Here is a 27,868-nt window from a genome sequence, read left to right on the forward strand (position 1 = left end):
GCTGAATGGGCTCATTCTGTGCTGTAACATTTTGTGATATTTGTTTTTTTTTTATTCATTCATGGGATGTGGGTGTCGCTGGCTGGGCCAGCATTTATTGCCCATCCCTAATTGCCCTTGAGAAGGTGGTGGTGAGCTGCCTTCTTGAGCCGCTGCAGTCCATGTGGTGTAGGTACACCCACAGTGCTGTTAGGGAGGGAGTTCCAGGATTTTGACCCAGAGACAGTGAAGGAATGGTGATATATTTCCAAGTCAGGATGGTGAGTGACTTGGAGGGAAAATTCCAGGTGGTGGTGTTCCCATCTATCTGCTGCCCTTGTCCTTCTGGATAGTAGTGGTTGTGGGTTTGGAAGGTGCTGTCTAAGGAGCCTTGGTGAATTCCTGCAGTGCATCTTGTAGATGGTACACACACTGCTACTGTGCATTGGTGGTGGAGGGAGTGAATGTTTGTGGATGTGGTGCCAATCTAGTGGGGTTGCTTTGTCCTGAATGGCAACACAAGTGAATTTCTAAATACTTCTTAAATGTTATGAGAGTTTCTGACTCAACCACCCTTTCAGGCAGTGAGTTCCAGACTCCCACCACCCTCTGGGTAAAAAAATTTCTCCTCAACTCCCCTCTTAGCCTTCTACCCCTTACCTTAAATCTATGCCCCCTGGTTATCAATGCTTCTACTAATGGAAAAAGTACCTTCCTATCCACTCTATCTATGCCCCACATAATCATATCCACCTCTATCAGGTCCCCTCTCAACTTTCGCTGCTCCAAGGAAAACAACCCCAGCCTATCCAATCTTTCCTCATAGATCAGACCCTCCAGCCCAGGCAGCATCCTGGTAAATCTCCTCTGCACCCTCTCCAGTGCAATCACATCCTTCCTATAATGTGGTGACCAGAACTGCATACAGTACTCCAGTTGTGGCCTAACCAATGTTTGATACAGTTCCAGCATAACCTCCCTGCTCTTGTATTCTATGCCTCAGTTGATAAAGGCAAGTATCCCATATGCCTTCTTAACCACCTTATTTACCGGTCCTGCTACCTACAGGGATCTATGGGTATGTACACCAAGCTCTCTCTGATCTTCAGTACTTTTCAGGGCCCTACCATTCATAGTGTAATCCCTTGCCTTGTTAGCCCTCCCCAAGTGCATTACCTCACACTTTTCTGGGTTGAATTCCATTTGCCACTGCTCTGCCCACCTGAACAGTCCATTGATATCCTCCTGCAGTTTACAACTATCCTGCTCACTATTTACCACCCACCAATTTACTTGTCATCTGTGAACTTCTTGATCATACCCCCTACATTTAAGTCCAAATCCTTTATATACACCACAAACAGCAAGGGCCCCAGCACCAAGCCCTGCGGGACCCCACTGGAAACAGACTTCCAGTCACAGAAACATCCCTCTACCATCACCCTCTGCTTCCTGCCTCTCAGACAATTTTGGATCCAACGTGTAACTTTGCCTTGGGTCCCACGGGCTCTTACTTTCTTGACCAGTCTGCCATGAGGGGCCTTATCAAAAGCCTTGTTAAAGTCCACCTAGACCACATCAAATACATTACCCTCATCAACACTCCTGGTTACATCCTCAAAAAATTGGATCACATTTCTCAAATATTACCTTCCCTTAAAAAATCCATGCTGACTATCGCTGATTAATCCGTGTCTCTCCAAGTGCAGATATATTTTGTCCTCAGAATTATTTCTAGTAACGTCCCCACCACCGAGGTTAGACTGACTGGCCTGTAATTTCCTGATCTATCCCTTCATCTCTTTTTAATCATGAGACAACGTTAGCAGGTCCTCCAGTCCAGATCTTTGGATGAAAAAGGAGATAGAAATGAGGATAAAGAAGAAAAGTGTGTTTATGACAGGTGTCAGGTAGAAAATACAATTGAGAACCACGAGGAATACTGAAGGTTTAGAGAGGAGGTGAAAAATCATATTAGAGAAGCAAAGAGGCATTATGAGAAAAGACTGGCAGCCAACATAAAGGGGAATCCCAAAGTCTTCTATAGATATATAAATAGTAAAAGGGTGGTAAAAGGAGGAGTTGGGCCAATTAGGGACCTAAAAGGGAATTTACCCATGGACAAAGGGGCCATGGCTGAGATATTAAATGAATACTTTGCATCCGCCTTTACCAAGGAGGTAGATACTACCCAGGCCATGGTGACAGATGAGGAAACTCTGTCACTAGGAGGGTTCAAAATTGTTAAGGAGGAAGTGTTGAATAGGCTATTGATACTGAAAGTTGACAAGGCACCAGGACTGGATGAGATGCATCCAAGGATATTGAAGGAAGTGAGAGTAGAAATTGCAGAAGCACTGGCCATAATCTTTCAGTCTTCCCTAGACTCCGGGGTGGTGCCAGAGGACTGGAGAATTGCAAACATTGTGCCCTTGCTCAAGAAAAGTTGTAAGGATAAGCCCAGCAATTACAGACCAGTCAGTTTAACTTCAGTGGTGGGCAAGATTCTAGAAACAATTATTCGGGATAGAATTAGTAATCACGTGGAAAAATATGGGTTGATAAGGAAGAGCCAGCATGGATTTCTAAAGGGGAAATTGTGTGTAACTAACTTGCTGGAGTATTCTGAAGAGGTAACAGAAAAGGTCAATGAGGGTAATGCTGTTGATATGGTGTACATGGACTTTCAAAAGGCATTTGACACAGTGCCACACAACAGACTTGTGAGAAAACTTATTTCTCATGGAATAAAAGGGATAGTAGCAACGTGGATACAAAATTGGCTGAAAAGTAGGAAGCAGAGAGTAATGGTCAATGGATATTTTTCAGGCTGGAGGAAGGTTTGCAGTGGAGTTCTCCAGGGGTTGATGTTGGGACCCTTGCTTTTCCTGATATATATTAATGATCTAGATCTTGGTGTGCAGGGGACAATTCCAAAGTTTGCAGATGATAGCAAGCTTGGGAGTGTTGTGAACTGCAAGGAGGATGGTGTGGAACTTCAAGAGGACGTAGACAAGTTGGTGGAGTGGGCAGATAGGTGGCAGGTGAAGTTCAATGCGGAGAAGTGGAGATGATGCATTTTGATAGGAAGAATATGGACAGATAATATAAAATAAGGGGTGAAATTTTGAAGGGGATGCAGGAGCAGAAATACCTGGGCGTATATGTTCATACATCACTGAAAGTGGCAGGACAGGTGGAGAGAGCAGTTAATAAAGCATATAGTATCCTGGGCTTTATTAATAGAGACATAGAGTTCAAGAGCAGGAAGGTTATGCTGAATTTATATAAGACCCTCGTTAGACCTCAGCTGGAATATTGTGTACAGTTCTGAGCACCACATTATAGGAAGGATGTGAACACATTGGAGAAAGTGCAGAAGAGGTTTACAAGATTGGTTCCAGGGATGAGAAATATCAGCTATGAGGATAGATTGGAGAGGTTGGGACTGTTCTCCTGGAGAGAAGAAGGCCAAGATGAGATTTGATAGAAATGTTCAAAATCATGAGGGGGCTGGACAGAGTAGACAGGGAGAAGCTGTTGCCACTTGTAAAAAGATCAAGAACAAGGGGGCACCAATTTAAAGTGATTTGCAAAAGACGCAAGTGTGACACGAGAAAAAGCTTTTTCACACAGCGAGTGGTTCGGGTCTGGAATGCGCTGCCTGGAAGTGTGGTGGAGGCAGGTTCAATAGAGGCATTCAAGAGGGCATTAGATGATTATTTGAACAGAAACAATGTGCCAGGGTACAGGGGAAAGGCAGGGCAATGGCACTGAGTCATAATGCTGATTGTAGAGCTAGTGCAGACACGATGGGCCAAATGGCCTCCTCCTGTGCAGTTAAGATTCTTTCTGTGAATAGTTTAATTATGGATATAGAATATTAGGAGGAACGTACAACAAGTATTTATCTAGCCAGTCAATCAAACATTATTGTTTTAAGTAATAGCCAGCAGTATTGATGTAAAGACTCTTGTTTGTCTGCATAGATTCACAGATCAAAATGAGCTACTGTGATTCCTCTGGCACCTCACCTGTGGCCAGAGAGGGTTTGAAAATCACTGCCAGGGCCCCTGATATCTCTTCCCTTTCCTCCCTCAACAGCCTGGGTTACATCTCATCCGGGCCTGCGGATTTATCCACTTTTAAGGCCACTAAACCTGCTGCTACCTCCTCTCTCTCTGTGTTAATTTCCTCCAATATTTCACAGTCCTCCACCCTGATGTCTATTCTTGCATCGTCCTTTTCCCTTGTGAAGACCAATGCAAAGTATTCATTGAGGCCTGTACCCACGTCTTCTGGGTCCATAAACAGATTACCTTTATGCTCCCTAAATGGTCTCACTCTTTCCCTAGTTATTCTCTTGCTCTGTATATATTTTAAAAAACCCTTTGGGTTTTCCTTTATTCTACCACCAATGATTTCTTATGCACTGTCTTAGCTTTCCTAATTTCCTTTTTAAGCTCCCCCCAGCGCTGTTTATACTCCTCTAGAGACTCTGCCATCTCGAACCCTGGGTATCTGCCCTAAGCTTCTCTTTTTTTCTTAATCCTAACCTTTATGTCCCTTGAAATCCAGGGTTCTCTGGGCTCAGTCCCCCCACTCCTTTGTCTTGACGGGAACATATTTGCCCTGTACTGTCGATATTTCCTCCTTGAATGCCTCCCACTGCTCTGACACAGTTTTATCTGCAAGTAGCTGCTCCAAGTCCACTTGGGCCAAATCGTATCTCATCTCAGTAAAATTAACCTTTCCCAAGTTTCGAACTTTTATTCCCAGCCCAACCTTATCCCTTTCCATAACTATCCTAAATCTAACTGAGTTATGGTCACTATCTCCAAAATGCTCCCCTACTGATATGCCTTCCACCTGCCGGGGTTCATTTCTGAATATTAGGTCCAGAACTGCCCCCTCCCTTGTTGGGCTTTCTATGTACTGGCTAAAAAAGTCGTCCTGGATGCAACTTGAGAATTTCTCTCCCTCCCTACCTTGCACAATAAAACTATCCCAGTTAATATTTGGATAGTTAAAATCCCCGACTATTACTGCCTTATTATTCTTACACTCTCTGAAATTTGATTACATATTTGATCCTCTATCTCTCCCTGACTGTTTGGGGGCCTATAGTACACACCCAACAGTGTGTTTGCCCCTTTTTTGTTTTTTACTTCTACCCACATGGCTTCATTTGATGATCTTTCCAGGTTTTGGGTAGGCCAGTTCAGTTTCTGGTCAATGGTAACTCCCAGGATGTTGATAGCGGGGGATTCAGTGACGGTAATGCCATTGAACTTCAAAGGGTGGTGGTTGGATTCTCTCTTATTGGAGATGGTCATTGCCTGACACTTGTGTGGTGCGAATGTTACTTGCCACTTGTCAGCCCAAGCCTGGATATTGTCCAGGTCTTGCTGCATTTGGACATGGACTACTTCAGTATCTGAGGAGTCGCGAATGGTGCTGAACATTGTGCAATCATCAGCGAACATCCCCACTTCTGACCTTATGATGGAAGGAAGGTCATTGATGAAGCAGTATGTGTGAGAGTGAGAGTGTGTTGGGGTGAATGTGTGTGAGAGTGTGTTTGGATATGTGTGAGTTTTAGGGTGTGTATGGGAATGTGTCGGTGGCGGGTGCCAGGATTTAAGAAGGTACTGAAGTGGGTGTTTATTTGCTTCCAGGTGAATACTAATTCTCTCGGCCTGTTGGGTGAGAAGGGACAGAAAGGCGAACCAGCAGTGGTGGAACCTGTAAGTACTAAAGCCTCAGCTTGGCTGCTTGTGTTTTTTCATAACCTCGACAATCAGAGGCAAGAAGTGGGGCGAGGTTTGAAAGTTTGAGTGTAACCCAGTCTCCCTCTCAGCCTGAGCCACAGACTCTCCATCTTCCTGAGTGAGATCGGAGCTTGTGTGCTGTTTTCCTTGGCCAGATAGCCACTGGCCCTCAGTACGTGAAACTCCTTGAAGGTCATTGATCAGAGGGTAACCAAAACCTGAGGAAATGATCCCCTGGAGGGGTACAGGACTTCAGGCTCATTCCCTGCATCTGGAACCCCCTGATATTGGAGGAAGGGAGAGTGAGGTGATCAGGGGTTCAGTTCAGAAGAGGATGGGAGAGTTCTATGTTCTGTCTTAGCAGCAAACAGCAGGCAAACCCAGAGACAGCGCTTCGTACTGACTCATAGAGAGAGAGAGAGAGAGAGTGAGAGAGAGAGAGTGAGAGAGAGAGAGTGAGAGAGAGAGAGTGAGAGAGAGAGAGTGAGAGAGAGAGAGTGAGAGAGAGAGAGTGAGAGAGAGAGAGTGAGAGAGAGAGAGTGAGAGAGAGAGAGTGAGAGAGAGAAAGTGAGAGAGAGAGAGAGATGGCGAGTGAAACAGGGGGAAAGAGGGAAACAGGAAAAGAGAGAGAGGGAGGTGGAGAGAGATCCAGGGAAGACAGAGGAGAACGAGGGAGAGGGATAAAATGAGAGAGGCAGAAAGAGAAACATGGAGAAAGTGACAGAGTGAAACAAAATGAGAGAGATAGAAAGAGAGACAAAATGACAGTGAGAGAGAGAGACACACACACACACACACACACACACGCACATAGACCGAGAGAGACATACAGACAGAGAGAGAGAGAGAGAGACAGATGGACAAAGAGAGAGACAGAACAAGACAAAGAGAAAGAGAGAGAAAGAAAGAGAGAGAGAGACAGAAAGAACAAAAGACAGAAAGAAGGTGAAAAAACCTGGGCTGGGAAGGAACTTCTTTTAAAAGCGGGATGAAAATGGATTTGTTTAAGGCTAAAGAATGTATTTTCTCTGTTTCAGGGAATGTTGATCGAAGGACCTCCTGGATTAGAAGGGCCACCGGTAAGGAAATGAACACTTATTCCAATCTCCACTGAATGACTGTATAATCACTGGCACTGTATAATTACTCCCCACTGTATAATCACTGGCACTGTATAATTACTCCCCACTGTATAATTACTCCCCACTGTATAATCACTGACACTGTATAATTACTCCCCACTGTATAATTACTCCCCACTGTATAATCACTGTTCGTTGTATAATCACTCCCACTGTATAATCACTCTCTGCTGTCTAATCACTCCCTGCTGTATAATCACTCCCACTGTATAATCATTCCCCACTGTATAATCACCCCACACTGTGTAATCACTCCCCACTGTATATTCACTGCCACTGTATAATCATTCCCTACTGTATAATCACTGCCTCTGTATAATCACACCCTACAGTATAATCACTCCCACTGTACAATCTCACCTCACTGTATAATCACTCCCACTGTACAATCTCACCTCACTGTATAATCACTGCCCACTGTATAATCACTGCCATTGTATAATCACTGCCACTGTATAATCACTCCCACTGTATAATCACTCCCTGCTGTATAATCACTGCCACTGTATAATCACTCCCCACTGTATAATCACCCCGCACTGTGTAATCATTCCCCACTGTATATTCACTGCCACTGTATAATCACACCCCACAGTATAATCACTCCCACTGTATAATCACTCCCTGCTGTATAATCACTGCCACTGTATAATCACTCCCCACTGTATAATCACCCCGCACTGTGTAAGCACTCCCCAGTGTATATTCACTGCCACTGTATAATCACACCCCACAGTATAATCACTCCCACTGTACAATCTCGCCTCACTGTATAATCACTTCCACTGAATAATCACTGCCATTGTATAATCACTGCCACTGTGTAATCACACCCCACTGTATAATCACTCCCACTGAATAATCACTACCACTGTATAATCACTCCCACTTTATAATTGCTCCCATTGTATAATCACACCCCACTGTACAATCAATCCCACTGAATAATCACACCCCACAGTATAATCACTCCCACTCTATAATCATACCATTCACTTCTGCTGAATAATCACTGTCATTGTATAATCATTCCCACTGAATAGTCACTGCCATTGTATAATCACTGCTACTGTATAATCACACTCCACTGTATAATCACACCCACATTATAATTGCTCCCACTGTATCATCACACTCCACTGTATAATCATTCCCACTGTATAATCACACTCCACTGTATAATCACTCACTGTATAATCACACTCCACTGTATAATCACTCACTGTATAATCACACCCCACTGTATGATCACTTCCACTGTACAATCACACCCCACAGTATAATCACTCCAACTTTGTAATCGCTTCCACTGAATAATCACTACCATTATATAATCACACCCCACTGTGTAATCACACCCCCATGTATAATCACTCCCACTAATTAATCACCGTCATTGTATATTTACTCCCACTATATAATCACAGCCCACTGTATAATCATTCCATCACTGTATAATCACTGTCACTGTATAATCACTCCCCACTGTTTACTCACTGCCACTGTTAAATCACTCCTGGCTCTATAATCATTCCCACAGTGTAATAACTCCCACAGTGTAATCACTCCCCCACTATATATTAACTGTCAACTATGTAATGACTCCCCACTGTAGAATCACTGCTGTTGCATATTCATGAACAATTGTATAATCACTGCAACAGTATAATCACACCCCACTGTATAATCACTCACTGCACGTATAATAAAATCTACTGTATAATCACTCCCACTGTAAAATCACTGCCCAGCCCACTGTATAATCACACGTCCCTGTATAATCACTCCACACTGTATAACGATTCACCACTGAACAATAAGACTCCACTATATAATCTCTGCCCACTGTATAATCTCTGCTGCTGTATAATCACTTCCACAGTATAATCACTGCCCAATGTAAAATCACTTCTACTGTATAATCACTGCCCACTGCATAATCACCCCCACGTAAAATCACGGCCCACTGTATAATCACTACCACTGAATAACCATTGGCATTGTATAATTGCTGCCATTGTATAATCACTGCCAACTGCATAAGCACTCCCAGCTATATAATCACACCCCACAGTAAAATCGATCCCACAGAATAGTCAATGCCATTGTATAATCACTTCCCACTGTGTAATGGCTCCCACTGTATAATCACCCCAATTATATAATCACTCCCACTGAATAATCACAGCGATGGTGTAGTGGTATTGTCACTGGACTAGTAATCCAGAGACTCAGGATAAATGCTCTGGGGACCTGGGTTTGAATCCGGCTGTGGCAGATGGTGGAATTTGAATTCAATACAAGTCTGGAATTAAAAGTCTAATGATGACCATGAAACCATTGTCGATTTTTGTAAAAACCCATCTGGTTCACTAATGCCCTTTAGGGAAGGAAACCTACTGTCCTAATCTGGTCTGGCCTACATGTGACTCCAGACCCACAGCAATGTGGTTGACTCTTTAATACCATCTGAAATGTGTTGGCAAGCAACTCAGTTGGAACAAACCACTACAAAGTCACAAAGAAGGAATGAAACCGAACAGACCACCCGGCATCGACCTAGGCACTGGAAACAACAACAGCAATTCAAATCACTCCCCACTGTGTAATCACACCCTATTGCATAATGACTCCCACTATATAATCACTCCCACTGAATAAGCACTTTCATTGTATAACCACTCCCATTGCATAAGCAGACCCGCTATGTAGTCATTCCCCACTGTATAATCACACCCACTGTAAACTCACCCCATTGCATACTCACTCCTACTCTGTAATCACTGGCACTGCATAAATATTCCCACTGAATAATCACTGACATTGTATAATCACTTCCACTGTACAATCACACCTCACTGTATAATCACACCCATCTAGATATTCACTCCCACTGAATAATCACTGCCATTGTGTAATCACTGCCATTGTGTAATCACTCCCAGTTTATAATCACACACCACTGTATAATTACTCCTATTGTATAATCACTCCCACTGTATATTCACACCCAGCTGTAAAATCATTCCCACTGTACAATCACTCCCACAGCATAATTAAAATCCACATTATAATCACTCCCACTGTATAATCCTCCACTTATCAACACACCCCAATATATAATCACTCCCACCGAATAATCATTGTTATTGTATAATCACTCAGGCTGTGTAATCACTCCCACTGTATACTCACAACCCTTGTACAATCACTCCCACTGTATATTCACTCTGACTGTATAATCACTCCCACTGTATATTCACTCTGACTGTATAATCACTCCCACTGTATATTCACACCTCACTGTGTAATCAATCGCATTGTTTAATCACTCCCACTGTGTAATCACAGCCCATTGCATTATCACTCCCAGTGTATAAACACACTGTATAATGACTCCCACTGTATAATCACACCCCACTGTATAATCACTGCCGCTGCATAAGCACTGCCACTGTATTATCACTCCCACTTTAAAATCCCTCCCCACTGTATAACCACACTCCACTGTACAATCACTTCCACTGTATAATCACTTCCACTGTATAATCACTGCCACTGTATAACCACTTCCACTGTATAATCACTGCCACTGTATAACCACACTCCAATGTATAATCACTGCTACTGTATAACCACTCTGACTGTATAATCATGCCATTGTATAATCACTCTGATTGTATAATCACTCCGACTGTATAATCACTGCCACTGTTTAATCACTACCCATTGTATTATCACTCCCAACTGTATAATCCCCCCCACCCCTCCCCGCAACTGTATAATCCCCCCACCCCTCCCCACAACTGTATAATCCCTCCACTCCTCCCCACAACTGTATAATCACGCTCCACTGTATGGTCACTCCAAACTGTATAATCTCCCCAAAGTATAACAATTCCCACAGTATAATCATTCCCCACTGTATAATGACTCCCACTGTGAAATTGCTCCCACTGTATAATTACACTCCACCATGTGATCACTGTATGATTATCCCACTTTACAATCACTCCCTGTCTATAATCATTTCTACTCCATAATCACTCCCACTCTCTAATCAAACCCAACTGCATAATGACTCCCACTGTAGATTCAATCCTAATATATAATCTGAACAACTGTATATTCACTCTCCACTGTATAACCACTCCGTCTGCACAATCACACTCGCTGTATGATCACTCCAACTGTATAGTTACTCTTATTGTCTAATCACTTCCACTGTATAATCACTGACCACTATATAATCACTGCACACTGTATAATCATTCTCTACTGTATAACCACTGCACACTGTATAATCACTTCCCAGTGTATAACCACCCTTCACTGTATAATCGCTCCTTGCTGTATAATCATTCCTGTATAATCAAGCCCACTATATAATCACTGCCCACTGTATAATCACTCTGCACTGTATAATCACTGCCAATTGTACAATCATTCCTCACTGTATAATCCCTCCCACTGTATTATCACTCTCCACTGTATAATCACTGCCCACTGTATAATCACTCTGCACTGTATAATCACTGCCGATTGTACAATCAAGCTCACAGTATAATCATTTCCCACTGTATGACCACCCCTCACTGTATAATCACTGCCGATTGTACAATCACCCGTCACTGTATAATCACTGCCGATTGTACAATCACCCCTCACTGTATAATCACTGCGCACTGACAGGGCTGGACAGACTAGATGCAGAGATGATGTTTCCTCAGGCTGGAGGTCCTAGAACTAGGGGTCACAGTCTCAGGATACGGGGCAGGCCCTTTAGGATGGGGAGAGAGTGGTAGTAAGGTGTTGAGATAGAGGATCAGCCTGGCTCCGATTGAATGACCTACTCCTGCTCCTATTTTTCTGTGTTTCAATAGGGCAGGATTTTCAGGTTAGGGTGGGGGCGAGTTCCTCTCCTGCTTGAGTGTAAGATAGCGAGTGATGAAATTGGGCGAGTGTCCTGATGTCATCCTGCACTCACGTGATATTTCGGTCGGCGAACGCCTATGAAAGTCAGGAGTGCGTCCGCTGAAAATTAAGAGGCAATTAAACCCATTAAAGTTGTAACTGCCCCTGATTTTTTGAGGTTTATCCAATGTTCCGGTTGGTGGGTGGGTGAATCGGCCAGGCAGACTTTGCATTTTTCATCAAACCTCATCCAAAGGCAGGAAAAGAAAAATCCATGGACAGGGTTTTTCTAATGTATATGTTCAGGTAGACATGCTTGGGCATTTTTGTTGTGATTTTAAAATAATGATTTAATACTCCTGAAATCTTCAGCTCCCTGAGCCAGCTCTCTGCCTTCAGGGTGCGTTCGTTCCGCGCTCACCTGCACCCGCGACTATGTCTGCCCCCTCCTCCTCCCTCCCCCTCCTCCTCCCTCCCCTCCTCCTCCCTCCCCCTCCTCCTCCCTCCCCCTCCTCCTCCTCCCTCCTCCTCCCTCCCCTCCTCCTCCCCTCCTCCCTCCCCCTCCTCCTCCCCTCCTCCTCCCTCCCCTCCTCCTCCCTCCCCTCCTCCTCCCCTCCCCCCTCCCTCCCCTCCTCCTCCCTCCCCCCTCCTCCTCCCTCCCCCTCCTCCTCCCTCCCCCTCCTCCTCCCTCTCCTCCTCCTCCCTCCTCCTCCCTCCCCCTCCTCCTCCCTCCCCCTCCTCCTCCCTCCTCCTCCCTCCCCTCCTCCCCCTCCTCCTCCCTCCTCCTCCCTCCTCCCTCCTCCTCCCTCCCCTCCCTCCCCTCCTCCTCCCTCCCCTCCTCCTCCCTCTCCCTCCTCCTCCCTCCCCCTCCTCCTCCCTCCCCTCCTCCTCCCTCCCCTCCCTCCCCTTCCTCCTCCCTCCCCTCCTCCTCCCTCCCCTCCTCCTCCCTCCCCTTCCTCCTCCCTCCCCTCCTCCTCCCTCCCCCTCCTCCTCCCTCCCCCTCCTCCTCCCTCCCCCTCCTCCTCCCTCCCCTCCTCCTCCCTCCCCCTCCTCCTCCCTCCTCCCTCCCTCCCCTTCCTCCTCCCTCCCCCTCCTCCTCCCTCCTCCTCCCTCCCCTCCTCCTCCCTCCCCCCTCCCTCCCCCTCCTCCTCCCTCCCCCTCCTCCTCCCTCCCCCTCCTCCTCCCTCCCCTCCTCCTCCCTCCCCCCTCCCTCCCCCTCCTCCTCCCTCCCCCTCCTCCTCCCGCCCCCTCCTCCTCCCTCCCCTCCTCCTCCCTCCCCCCTCCCTCCCCCTCCTCCTCCCTCCCCCTCCTCCTCCCGCCCCCTCCTCCTCCCTCCCCCTCCTCCTCCCGCCCCCTCCTCCTCCCTCCCCCTCCTCCTCCCTCCCCTCCTCCTCCCTCCCCTCCTCCTCCCGCCCCCTCCTCCTCCCTCCCCTCCTCCTCCCTCCCCCTCCTCCTCCCGCGCCTCCTCCTCCCTCCCCCTCCTCCTCCCTCCTCCTCCCCTCCCTCCTCTCCCCTCCCCCTCCTCCTCCCTCCCCTCCTCCTCCTCCTCCTCCTCCCTCCCCTCCTCCCCCTCCTCCTCCCTCCTCCTCCCTCCCCTCCTCCTCCCTCCTCCTCCCCTCCCCCTCCTCCTCCCTCCCCCCTCCTCCCTCCCTCCCCCTCCTCCTCCCCTCCCCCTCTCCTCCCTCCCCCTCCTACCTCCCTCCCCTCCTCCTCCCCCTCCCCCTCCTCCTCCCCCCCCCTCCTCCTCCCCCCCCTCCTACAGCCCTCCCTCCCTCCCCTCCTCCCCTCCTCCCTCCTCCTCCCTCCCTCCTCCCCCTCCCCTCCTCCTCCACCCTCTCCTCCCTCACTCCTCCTCCCTCCCCCCCCTCCCTCCCCTCCTCCTTCCTCCCCCTCCTCCTCCCTCCCCCCTCCCTCCCCTCCTCCTCCCTCCCCCTCCTCCTCCCTCCCCCTCCTCCTCCCACCCCTACCCTCCACCTGCCCTCCTCCCACCCCCCCTCCTCCCACCCCTACCCTCCACCTGCCCTCCTCCCGCCCCCTCCTCCTCCCGCCCCCACCCTCCTAGGAAACCGTCATAACATTTAAGAAGTATTTGGATGTGCACTTGCAAAGCTAAGGCGTACAAGGCTATGGGCCTAGTGCTGGGAAATGGGATTAGAATAGTTAGGTACTTGTTTGACCGGCGCAGACTCGATGGGCCGAAGGGCCTTTTTCTGTGCTGTAAACCTCTATGACTCTATGATTCTATGACACAGTATAAATACTCCCATTGTAAGTTCACTTCCAATATGTAAGAAATTCCACTCTATAACCAGTCCCCATTGTATAAATACTCCCATTTTATAATCGCTCCCACCGTATGATCGCTCTCCGCTGCGTAATCATTCACCACCGAATAATCACTCCTGCTATATAATAATGTTGCACTGTATAAACTCACTGTACAAGCCCTTTCCACTGTATAATCTCTGCACTGTATCATCGCTCTCAATGTATCACCACCCTCTACTGTATAATCAATGCCCGCAGTTTAATCACTCTCCACTATATAGCCACTGTACAGTTAAATGATGTTTACTGGGCAGTTTGTTTGAGTCTAGTCTCTAATATTCAGTGAAGTGGGATGGGTATGGACGGTGTATCACTCAGTAAGTGGAACAGTGCCACTGGGTGTCTGAACAGCATTCTCTCTTTACGCCAAATAATACCTGAAATGCAGTGTGAAATCCACGTTAATTAATCCTTTCATACATGTGGTGTGGGCTTCGCTGGCTGGGCCAGCATTTATTGCCCATCCCTAGTTGCCCTTGAGAAGGTGGTGGTGAGCTGCCTTCTTGAACCGCTGCAGTCCATGTGGTGTAGGTACACCCACAGTGCTGTTAGGGAGGGAGTTCCAGGATTCTGAACTGTTTGGCCAAGTTGAATTGTTTAATCAAAATCAGGTCAGAGCTGAGCTCAGGTGAGAGTAGAAAAGGTGAGAAGAGGGCAGGCGGACTGAGGAGAGGTGGTAAGGGGGAGGTAGGGAGGGGTGGGCGAGATGAGGAAAGAGGATGAAGGAAGAGTGTAAGGGAAGGGAGGGGCAGGTGAGGAGAGGGGTGAGGAGGGGATTGAGGTGAGAGGTCGAGGGGAGAGGAAGGTGGAGCAGGTTGGGGGAAGTGAAGAGATGGAGGGAGAGGATCAGAGGAGGAATGTGAGGGGAGGATGGGGCAGGTGAAAGGACGAAGGGGTGAGGGGAGAGGATGGAGGGGGAGGTCAGGGGAGGAGGAGGGGCCAGCGGAAAGAGTTAGGGGAGGTGTGCAGAAGCGGAGCAAGGGGATATGGTAAGAGGGGCAGAAAGGAGGCAAGGGGAGGGAGTGAGGTGAGGGGAGAGGATAGGGGAGGGAATGAGGTAGAGTAATCAGGAGCGAGAGTTTGTTTCTTTTTACTCATTCAAGGGATGTGGGCATTGCTGGCTAGGCTAGCATTTATTGCCCATCCCTAATTGCCCCTGGGAAGTACTTTGATATTAATTTGACTGAAGAGGTGGGTGGAGGGGATAAAGTAATGGAATTCCTACAATGTGTTCAGGTCTCTTTTCTAACTCCATATGGAAAAAGCCCAACAAGGGAAGATTCACTATTGGATCAGCAATGGAGAATGAACCAGAACAGCTAAGAGAAGGAAAGTTTAGGGAACATCCAGGCAATAGTGACCATAATCTAATCTGCTTTAAGATGATGATAGGGAAGGACATAAGTATGATGAAAACCAGATTAATGGATTGGAATAAAGCTGATTTTGAGGGTCTGAGAATAGAACTTAGGGAAAATAAAATGACCAATAATATTGGCTAACAGCCATGTAGAATGACAATGGGAAACATTGAAAATGATGTTCAATAGAACATAGGAGAGTCTATATTCCACTGAAAGGAAAGAACAGTAAGACTCCATGGACGAATAAAGACATAAGGGAACAATTGAGCATTAGGAAAGAGATTTACATTAGTTACACAGACAGCAGAGGAGTGTAGGATAACAGAGAATATAAAGAAAGTAAGAGGGGAGTAACAAAAAAAAACTAAAGTACAAGAATGAAGAAGTCTTGCTAAAGTTCTGCAGGGTTTTGATGAGTACTCTGTGCTTTTTTGGTCTATTTGCATTGGAGGTGGTACAGTAAAGATCCATTAGACTGATTCCTGACACACGTGTATTGTTCTACAATGAAAGGTTAAGTAAATTGTGTTTAGAAGGTGATCTCATTGAAGCCTCAAAGATTCTGAAGGGGCAGGACATGGTAAACACTGAGAGATTGTTTCCCCCTGGCTGGGGGATCTATGGGTGAACAGTCACAGGGTAAGAGGTCGATCATTTAGGACAGAAGTGAGACATTTTTTCACTCAAGGGTTTGTGGACCTTTGGAATTCTCTACCCCAGAGGGTTGTGCATGCTCCATCGCTGGCTATATTTAGGACTGAGATAGAGATTTTTGGTATCTGAGGTAAGCAAGGGATATGGGGAGCAGGCAGGAAAAGGGAGTTAAGGTCAGCCATTGTCATATTAAATAACGGATTGGCTCGAGAGGCTGCATGGATTCCTCTTGCTCCTGTTTTTATGTTGCTTATTACAAAAAAGATATTTAGCCACTGGAGAGGTACAAATAAGATTCACAAGATTAATACCAAAACTGAGAGTTTACAACCACTAGGAAAGGCTGAACAGTCTGGGGCTCTTTTCTCTAGAAAAGAGAAGATCGAGGGGTGACCTGATCGAAGCCTTTAAAATGATTAAAGGTTTTGATAGGGTAGACATAAAGAAGATGTTTCCATTTGGGGCATAGTCCAGAACTAGGGGTCATCAATATGATAGTCATAAGTATCAGGTAAATATAAGGTACAAATCTAACGAGGAATTCAGGGGAAAGTTATAGAATCATAGAATGGTTACAGTGCAAAAGAGACCATTCAGCCCATTGTGTCTGTCCTAGCTCCCTGCAAGAGAAACAATACTAGTCCGGTTCTCCAGCCCTTCCCTCATAGCCTTGCAGATCTTTTCCCTTCAGGTAATGATCCAATTCTCTTTTGAAAGTCCCAATTAAATCAGCTTCCACGACACTCTTAGGCAGAACATTCCAGATCCAAACAACTCACTTCTTTACCCAGAGAGTGGGAAGGATGTGGAGTGGTCGAGGTGAATAGTATAGATACATTTAAGAGGAGGCTGGATAAATACATGAGGGAGAAAGGTACAGAAGGACACGGTGATAGGGTGAGATGAAGAGGGGGTTTGAGGAGACTCATGTGGAGCAGACACACCATGGAGCAGTTGGGCCAAATGGCCTGTTTCTGTGTTGTACATTATATGTAAGTTATATTTTTGTAATAATTCTCCTGCATTTGTCCCTAACGGCAGCATTGGCTGCTGCACACGTGTTGGAGGCAATTCTCTGAATGTATTTCACAGTCATGCATTACATCAGGTTTTCTTGCCTCGTTTTAGGGTCTTCCAGGCTCCCCCGGTCTGACAGGACCTCCAGGTCCCCATGGTGATCCAGGTCAGAGGGTAAGTCACAACTCACAGCCTTACTCCTGCAAACAAAGTTAAAGAGTGAAGGTGTTGTCTTGTATTGTCTGGTGTTGAGTTTATACTTGTTCTTTTGAAGTTTGGATTTGAAGTTTTGCTTTTCATAAAGACAGAGATAAAGCTGGTCTCACCAGGGTTTCCATTTCTTTCTAAAGTGTTGGCTGAATTTTGACATAATTTCACATCGGGGAAATTATCTCCTTTAGATCAGAAACTGCAAAATATGCTAACACTCTTGCAAAAAAACAAAACTTTTTCAAAGCATGCAGCGTAAAGATAATCAAAACCACCTTTATTTTTAAGGAGGCAATGTGCAGCCTTGGCATTTTGTGAATTCTAGCTGAGCTGCCCCTTCACGTAGAGACTGTGGGGCTGCGACAGAGAGCTTAGGTAGCTCACTGGAGGCCAGGATTGCTTAATACTCTCAATGCAGGTTATACGCCTGAAGGGAATTATTCAGGATTCCCTCGAGGAATAGCTAACAGTTGGTTGAAAGAGAGAGAGAAAAAGAAGGAATTCTTTGACATACATTACCATACCACTTTCACACAAACCAGATGTCTGAAGATTATTAAAATGCACAGTCAGAAACGTTCCACTCTGACAGAAATGTGCAGTTTTGCAGATGGCATTGCAGCCTGACAGATTTCGCCAGAATTTCATGTTTGTGTGATTATTTGCTTTCCTTTCACATTAAACCCAGAAAGTCAACATGACTCACAATTCACAGATTCCTGCTGTACAACTCTCCGCCTGTTGCCCACTCTCATCTGAAGGACCCAGAGTTTAGTACCTTGCTCGATCCCAGAGATTCAAGCTGGCCAACACCTCCCCCTAAAACACATAACTTCATTTAGAAAAACATTTGCCCACATCTTTCCTTGGTTAACTGATGCTGGCTCATTATAACAAACATCTATTCAGAACACAGCATGCCCAGGAGACGAGCCATCAGCTTATTGCATGATGGAGCACGCTCGAGAGGCTGAATGGCATCCTCCTGGCCCTATTCTTTTAAATTCCTTTGAGAGAGCATTGCACTGTCAGAGTGTCAGTACTGAGGGAGTGCTGCACTGTCAGAGGGTCAGTACTGAGGGAGTGCTGCACTGTCAGAGGGTCAGTACTGAGGGAGTGCTGCACTGTCAGGGGGTCAGTACTGAGGGAGTGCTGCACTGTCAGGGGGTCAGTACTGAGGGAGTGCTGCACTGACAGAGGGTCAGTACTGAGGGAGTGCTGCACTGTCAGAGTGTCAGTACTGAGGGAGTGCTGCACTGTCAGAGGGTCAGTACTGAGGGAGTGCTGCACTATCGGAGGGTCAGTACTGAGGGTGTGCTGCACTGTCAGAGTGTCAGTACTGAGGGAGTGCTGCACTATCAGAGGGTCAGTACTGAGGGAGTGCTGCACTGTCAGAGAGTCAGTACTGAAGGGGTGCTGCACTGTCAGAGTATCAGTACTGAGGGAGTGCTGCACTATCAGGGGGTCAGTACTGAGGGGGTGCTGCACTGTCAGAGGGTCAGTGCTGAGGAAGTGCTGCACTGTCAGAGGGTCAGTGCTGAGGGAGTGCTGCACTGTCAGAGGGTCAGTGCTGAGGAAGTGCTGCACTGTCAGAGGATCAGTACTGAGGGAGTGCTGCACTGTCAGAGGGTCAGTACTGAGGGAGTGCTGCACTGTCAGAGGGTCAGTACTGACGGAGTGCTGCACTGTCAGAGGGTTAGTGCTGAGGAAGTGCTGCACTGTCAGAGGGTCAGTACTGAGGGAGTGCTGCACTGTCAGAGGGTCAGTACTGACGGAGTGCTGCACTGTCAGAGGGTCAGTACTGAGGGGGTGCTGCACTGTCAGAGGGTCACTGAGGGAGTGCTGCACTGTCAGATGGTCAGTACTGAGGGAGTGCTGCACTGTCAGAGGGTCAGTACTGAGGGGGTGCTGCACTGTCAGAGGGTCAGTACTGAGGGGGTGCTGCACTGTCAGAGGGTCACTGAGGGAGTGCTGCACTGTCAGATGGTCAGTACTGAGGGAGTGCTGCACTGTCAGAGGGTCAGTACTGAGAGAGTGCTGTTCTCTTTTGAATGAGATGTTAAACCAAGGCCTCTACTGCCTCTCAGGTGGATGTATAATATTCTCTGGCAAGTTTGGTAGAAATGCTGAATTGCCCTCTTTGTGCTGGCCAATATTTACCCCTCAAGCACCATCAGGAAGAAATAAAATGAACAGGCGTTAGCTCACTGCTGCTTGTGGGATCCTGCTGTGTGAGTATTGGCTGTTGTGTAACCCACATTGCAACAGTGATTACAGTTCAGCACTATTTACTGTGAAGCACTTTGGACTGTACTCTGGTGGTGACAGGTGTTATATAAATGCATGTCCTTTAATTTAAATCAGCGAGCTCCTGACGCTGAGACAAGATTAAAGGTGAGACAGAGAACACTCAGACTGGATTAGTTTCTACGCTTTGACATCCTGAATAATGTGAGAGAGGGGATGAAATGTTGCTGCAGGAGGGATAAGTCCTCATTTTGATGCTGGTGTTTGATTGAGTGATCGCCAGATGCAGAGCAAGCCCCATGGCCGGAAAACAGAAAATTCACATTTTTTGAAGGAATGTAGGAATGTTGGAAATATGTAGACAGCTCCCTGAGGGTGTGATTCTCTGCTGCTACTGCTGCCTCTCCCTCCTACCCTCCCTTCCCCCTCTCAGTTGATGCTTCAGCAGTCACACATGATGAAATGATTCTCTCTCTGTTTCCCTGATAGGGTCCTACTGGACGAGCTGGGCTTCCTGGAGCAGACGGACTGCCTGGTCCCCCAGGTACCATGTTAATGCTACCGGTAAGGTTCTCACTCTCTCCTCATCCTTAGCCACCGGCCAGTTTTGTATTTTAATAAAAGAGACTGTAGTGTGCAACTTTGAAAGCAAGCTGGAATTATGAAATTTTGTGGCACAGAGGGAGGCCAATCAGCCCATTGTGTCAATGCTGGCTCTCTATGAAAGAGTATCCCATTAGCCCCTCTCCCCCTGCCCTTTGCCCATAACCAAGAAAATATTTCTCCAATTCCCCTTTTGAAAGTTATTATTGAATCTGCTTCCACCGCCCTTTCAGGCAGTGTGTTCCCAATCACAACAACTCGCTGTGTAAAAATAAATTCTCCTCATCTCCCTCAATTCTCTTCAATCTGTGTCCCTCTGGTTACCGACCCTCCTGCCACTGGAAACAGTTTCTCCTTATTTACTCAAAGCCTTGATTATTGAGTGTAATTTATTATGAATCAGTTTATGGATGATCAGGGAGTCTAATTGCCATCTCCTCATTTGGGATCTGACAGCTTCAATGCTGATGTGATTTTCTCACATCCTAAGGTAGAGGTCAAAATAGTATTGTGATCCAAAACACTGAAACACCAGTAGATGACGGGAGCATCAAAGAATGGCAGCGGTTCCTTGCCATTCTACACTCACCAGCACAAAGGATTCATGGCTGAGTGGACTCTTTCGATAGTGAGTTTCTAATATCCTCAGTGATATCCCACACTGTTCCCTCAGATATCCCACACTGTTCCCTCACTGATATCCCACACTGTTCCCTCAGTGATATCCCACACTGTTCCCTCACTGATATCCCACACTGTTCCCTCAGTGATATCCCACACTGATCCCTCAGTGATATCCCACACTGTTCCCTCAGTGATATCCCACACTGTTCCCTCAGTGATATCCCACACTGTTCCCTCAGTGATATCCCACACTGTTCCCTCACTGATATCCCACACTGTTCCCTCAGTGATATCCCACACTGTTCCCTCAGTGATATCCCACACTGTTCCCTCAGTGATATCCCACACTGTTCCCTCACTGATATCCCACACTGTTCCCTCAGTGATATCCCACACTGTTCCCTCAGATATCCCACACCGTTCCCTCAGTGATATCCCACACTGTTCCCTCAGATATCCCACACTGTTCCCTCAGTGATATCCCACACCGTTCCCTCAGTGATATCCCACACTGTTCCCTCAGATATCCCACACTGTTCCCTCAGTGATATCCCACACTGTTCCCTCAGTGATATCCCACACTGTTCCCTCAGTGATATCCCACACTGTTCCCTCAGATATCCCACACTGTTCCCTCAGTGATATCCCACACCTGTTCCCTCAGTGATATCCCACACTGTTCCCTCAGTGATATCCCACACCGTTCCCTCAGTGATATCCCACACTGTTCCCTCAGTGATATCCCACACCGTTCCCTCAGTGATATCCCACACTGTTCCCTCAGTGATATCCCACACTGTTCCCTCAGTGATATCCCACACTGTTCCCTCAGATATCCCACACTGTTCCCTCAGTGATATCCCACACCGTTCCCTCAGTGATATCCCACACTGTTCCCTCAGTGATATCCCACACTGTTCCCTCAGTGATATCCCACACTGTTCCCTCAGTGATATCCCACACTGTTCCCTCAGTGATATCCCACACTGTTCCCTCAGTGATATCCCACACTGTTCCCTCAGATATCCCACACTGTTCCCTCAGTGATATCCCACACCGTTCCCTCAGTGATATCCCACACCGTTCCCTCAGTGATATCCCACACTGTTCCCTCAGTGATATCCCACACTGTTCCCTCAGTGATATCCCACACTGTTCCCTCAGTGATATCCCACACTGTTCCCTCAGTGATATCCCACACTGTTCCCTCAGTGATATCCCACACTGTTCCCTCAGTGATATCCCACACTGTTCCCTCAGTGATATCCCACACTGTTCCCTCAGATATCCCACACTGTTCCCTCAGTGATATCCCACACTGTTCCCTCAGTGATATCCCACACTGTTCCCTCAGTGATATCCCACACCGTTCCCTCAGTGATATCCCACACTGTTCCCTCAGATATCCCACACTGTTCCCTCAGTGATATCCCACACTGTTCCCTCAGTGATATCCCACACTGTTCCCTCAGTGATATCCCACACTGTTCCCTCACTGATATCCCACACTGTTCCCTCAGTGATATCCCACACTGTTCCCTCAGTGATATCCCACACTGTTCCCTCAGTGATATCCCACACTGTTCCCTCAGTGATATCCCACACTGTTCCCTCAGATATCCCACACTGTTCCCTCAGTGATATCCCACACTGTTCCCTCAGTGATATCCCACACTGTTCCCTCAGTGATATCCCACACTGTTCCCTCAGTGATATCCCACACTGTTCCCTCAGTGATATCCCACACCGTTCCCTCAGTGATATCCCACACTGTTCCCTCAGTGATATCCCACACTGTTCCCTCAGTGATATCCCACACTGTTCCCTCAGTGATATCCCACACCGTTCCCTCAGTGATATCCCACACCGTTCCCTCAGTGATATCCCACACCGTTCCCTCAGTGATATCCCACACTGTTCCCTCAGTGATATCCCACACCGTTCCCTCAGTGATATCCCACACTGTTCCCTCACTGATATCCCACACTGTTCCCTCAGTGATATCCCACACTGTTCCCTCACTGATATCCCACACTGTTCCCTCAGATATCCCACACTGTTCCCTCAGTGATATCCCACACTGTTCCCTCAGTGATATCCCACACTGTTCCCTCAGTGATATCCCACACTGTTCCCTCAGTGATATCCCACACTGTTCCCTCAGTGATATCCCACACTGTTCCCTCAGATATCCCACACTGTTCCCTCAGTGATATCCCACACTGTTCCCTCACTGATATCCCACACTGTTCCCTCAGTGATATCCCACACTGTTCCCTCAGTGATATCCCACACTGTTCCCTCAGATATCCCACACTGTTCCCTCAGTGATATCCCACACTGTTCCCTCAGTGATATCCCACACTGTTCCCTCAGTGATATCCCACACTGTTCCCTCACTGATATCCCACACTGTTCCCTCAGTGATATCCCACACTGTTCCCTCACTGATATCCCACACTGTTCCCTCAGTGATATCCCACACTGTTCCCTCACTGATATCCCACACTGTTCCCTCAGTGATATCCCACACTGTTCCCTCACTGATATCCCACACCGTTCCCTCAGATATCCCACACCGTTCCCTCAGATATCCCACACCGTTCCCTCAGATATCCCACACTGTTCCCTCAGTGATATCCCACACTGTTCCCTCAGTGATATCCCACACTGTTCCCTCAGTGATATCCCACACCGTTCCCTCAGATATCCCACACTGTTCCCTCAGATATCCCACACTGTTCCCTCAGTGATATCCCACACTGTTCCCTCACTGATATCCCACACTGCTCCCTCAGTGATATCCCACACCGTTCCCTCACTGATATCCCACACTGTTCCCTCAGTGATATCCCACACTGTTCCCTCAGTGATATCCCACACTGTTCCCTCAGATATCCCACACTGTTCCCTCAGTGATATCCCACACTGTTCCCTCAGTGATATCCCACACTGTTCCCTCAGTGATATCCCACACTGTTCCCTCACTGATATCCCACACTGTTCCCTCAGATATCCCACACTGTTCCCTCAGTGATATCCCACACTGTTCCCTCAGTGATATCCCACACTGTTCCCTCAGATATCCCACACTGTTCCCTCAGTGATATCCCACACTGTTCCCTCAGTGATATCCCACACTGTTCCCTCAGTGATATCCCACACTGTTCCCTCAGTGATATCCCACACTGTTCCCTCACTGATATCCCACACTGTTCCCTCAGTGATATCCCACACTGTTCCCTCAGTGATATCCCACACTGTTCCCTCAGTGATATCCCACACCGTTCCCTCAGTGATATCCCACACTGTTCCCTCACTGATATCCCACACTGTTCCCTCAGTGATATCCCACACTGTTCCCTCAGTGATATCCCACACTGTTCCCTCAGATATCCCACACTGTTCCCTCAGTGATATCCCACACTGTTCCCTCAGTGATATCCCACACTGTTCCCTCAGTGATATCCCACACTGTTCCCTCAGTGATATCCCACACTGTTCCCTCAGTGATATCCCACACTGTTCCCTCAGTGATATCCCACACTGTTCCCTCAGTGATATCCCACACTGTTCCCTCAGTGATATCCCACACCTGTTCCCTCAGTGATATCCCACACTGTTCCCTCAGTGATATCCCACACTCGTTCCCTCAGTGATATCCCACACTGTTCCCTCAGTGATATCCCACACTGTTCCCTCAGTGATATCCCACACTGTTCCCTCAGTGATATCCCACACCTGTTCCCTCAGTGATATCCCACACTGTTCCCTCAGTGATATCCCACACTGTTCCCTCAGTGATATCCCACACTGTTCCCTCAGTGATATCCCACACCGTTCCCTCAGTGATATCCCACACAGTTCCCTCAGTGATATCCCACACTGTTCCCTCAGTGATATCCCACACTGTTCCCTCAGTGATATCCCACACTGTTCCCTCAGTGATATCCCACACTGTTCCCTCAGATATCCCACACTGTTCCCTCAGTGATATCCCACACTGTTCCCTCAGTGATATCCCACACTGTTCCCTCAGTGATATCCCACACCGTTCCCTCAGTGATATCCCACACTGTTCCCTCAGATATCCCACACCGTTCCCTCAGTGATATCCCACACTGTTCCCTCAGTGATATCCCACACTGTTCCCTCAGTGATATCCCACACTGTTCCCTCAGTGATATCCCACACCGTTCCCTCAGTGATATCCCACACTGTTCCCTCAGTGATATCCCACACTGTTCCCTCAGTGATATCCCACACTGTTCCCTCAGTGATATCCCACACCGTTCCCTCAGTGATATCCCACACTGTTCCCTCAGTGATATCACACACTGTTCCCTCAGTGATATCCCACACTGTTCCCTCAGTGATATCCCACACTGTTCCCTCAGTGATATCCCACACTGTTCCCTCAGTGATATCCCACACCGTTCCCTCAGTGATATCCCACACTGTTCCCTCAGTGATATCCCACACTGTTCCCTCAGTGATATCCCACACTGTTCCCTCAGTGATATCCCACACTGTTCCCTCACTGATACCCACACTGTTCCCTCAGTGATATCCCACACTGTTCCCTCAGTGATATCCCACACTGTTCCCTCAGTGATATCCCACACTGTTCCCTCAGTGATATCCCACACTGTTCCCTCAGTGATATCCCACACCGTTCCCTCACTGATATCCCACACTGTTCCCTCAGTGATATCCCACACTGTTCCCTCAGTGATATCCCACACCGTTCCCTCAGTGATATCCCACACCGTTCCCTCAGTGATATCCCACATCGTTCCCTCAGTGATATCCCACACTGTTCCCTCAGTGATATCCCACACTGTTCCCTCAGTGATATCCCACACCGTTCCCTCAGTGATATCCCACACTGTTCCCTCAGTGATATCCCACACTGTTCCCTCAGATATCCCACACTGTTCCCTCAGTGATATCCCACACCGTTCCCTCACTGATATCCCACACTGTTCCCTCAGTGATATCCCACACTGTTCCCTCAGTGATATCCCACACTGTTCCCTCAGTGATATCCCACACTGTTCCCTCAGATATCCCACAGTGTTCCCTCAGTGATATCCCACACTGTTCCCTCAGTGATATCCCACACTGTTCCCTCAGGGATATCCCACACTGTTCCCTCAGTGATATCCCACACTGTTCCCTCAGTGATATCCCACACCGTTCCCTCAGTGATATCCCACACTGTTCCCTCAGTGATATCCCACACTGTTCCCTCAGTGATATCCCACACCGTTCCCTCAGTGATATCCCACACTGTTCCCTCACTGATATCCCACACTGTTCCCTCAGTGATATCCCACACTGTTCCCTCAGATATCCCACACTGTTCCCTCAGTGATATCCCACACTGTTCCCTCACTGATATCCCACACTGTTCCCTCAGTGATATCCCACACCGTTCCCTCACTGATATCCCACACTGTTCCCTCAGTGATATCCCACACTGTTCCCTCAGTGATATCCCACACTGTTCCCTCAGTGATATCCCACACTGTTCCCTCAGTGATATCCCACACTGTTCCCTCAGTGATATCCCACACTGTTCCCTCAGTGATAACCAACACTGTTCCCTCAGTGATATCCCACACTGTTCCCTCAGATATCCCACACTGTTCCCTCACTGATATCCCACACCGTTCCCTCAGTGATATCCCACACTGTTCCCTCAGTGATATCCCACACTGTTCCCTCACTGATATCCCACACTGTTCCCTCAGATATCCCACACTGTTCCCTCAGTGATATCCCACACTGTTCCCTCAGGATATCCCACACTGTTCCCTCAGTGATATCCCACACTGTTCCCTCACTGATATCCCACACTGTTCCCTCACTGATATCCCACACTGTTCCCTCAGTGATATCCCACACTGTTCCCTCAGTGATATCCCACACTGTTCCCTCAGTGATATCCCACACTGTTCCCTCAGTGATATCCCACACTGTTCCCTCAGTGATATCCCACACTGTTCCCTCAGTGATATCCCACACTGTTCCCTCACTGATATCCCACACTGTTCCCTCAGTGATATCCCACACTGTTCCCTCACTGATATCCCACACTGTTCCCTCAGTGATATCCCACACTGTTCCCTCACTGATATCCCACACTGTTCCCTCAGATATCCCACACTGTTCCCTCAGTGATATCCCACACTGTTCCCTCAGATATCCCACACCGTTCCCTCAGTGATATCCCACACTGTTCCCTCAGATATCCCACACCGTTCCCTCAGTGATATCCCACACCGTTCCCTCAGTGATATCCCACACTGTTCCCTCAGATATCCCACACCGTTCCCTCAGTGATATCCCACACTGTTCCCTCAGTGATATCCCACACTGTTCCCTCAGTGATATCCCACACTGTTCCCTCAGTGATATCCCACACTGTTCCCTCAGTGATATCCCACACTGTTCCCTCAGTGATATCCCACACTGTTCCCTCAGTGATATTCCACACTGTTCCCTCAGTGATATCCCACACTGTTCCCTCAGATATCCCACACTGTTCCCTCAGTGATATCCCACACTGTTCCCTCAGATATCCCACACTGTTCCCTCAGTGATATCCCACACTGTTCCCTCAGTGATATCCCACACTGTTCCCTCACTGATATCCCACACTGTTCCCTCAGTGATATCCCACACTGTTCCCTCACTGATATCCCACACTGTTCCCTCAGTGATATCCCACACTGTTCCCTCAGTGATATCCCACACTGTTCCCTCAGTGATATCCCACACTGTTCCCTCAGTGATATCCCACACTGTTCCCTCAGTGATATCCCACACTGTTCCCTCAGTGATATCCCACACTGTTCCCTCACTGATATCCCACACTGTTCCCTCAGTGATATCCCACACTGTTCCCTCACTGATATCCCACACTGTTCCCTCAGATATCCCACACTGTTCCCTCAGTGATATCCCACACTGTTCCCTCAGATATCCCACACCGTTCCCTCAGTGATAT

The 27,868-nt window shown here is 47.6% G+C and overlaps 1 protein-coding gene across 1 annotated transcript in view; it reads left to right on the forward strand.

Moving 5' to 3' along the window:
- col11a1a (collagen, type XI, alpha 1a) overlaps positions 1-27,868 on the forward strand; it is a 682,771-nt gene that overhangs the window by 167,771 nt on the left and 487,132 nt on the right. The window contains exons 9-12 of the mRNA XM_041208311.1: positions 5,658-5,726; positions 6,788-6,829; positions 17,281-17,343; positions 20,116-20,190. Of these exons, the coding sequence (XP_041064245.1) occupies positions 5,658-5,726; positions 6,788-6,829; positions 17,281-17,343; positions 20,116-20,190 (249 nt within the window). The remainder of the gene's footprint in view (positions 1-5,657; positions 5,727-6,787; positions 6,830-17,280; positions 17,344-20,115; positions 20,191-27,868) is intronic.

Source organism: Carcharodon carcharias, chromosome 16 (genome assembly GCF_017639515.1).
Source record: "Carcharodon carcharias isolate sCarCar2 chromosome 16, sCarCar2.pri, whole genome shotgun sequence".
Lineage (NCBI taxonomy): Eukaryota > Metazoa > Chordata > Chondrichthyes > Lamniformes > Lamnidae > Carcharodon > Carcharodon carcharias.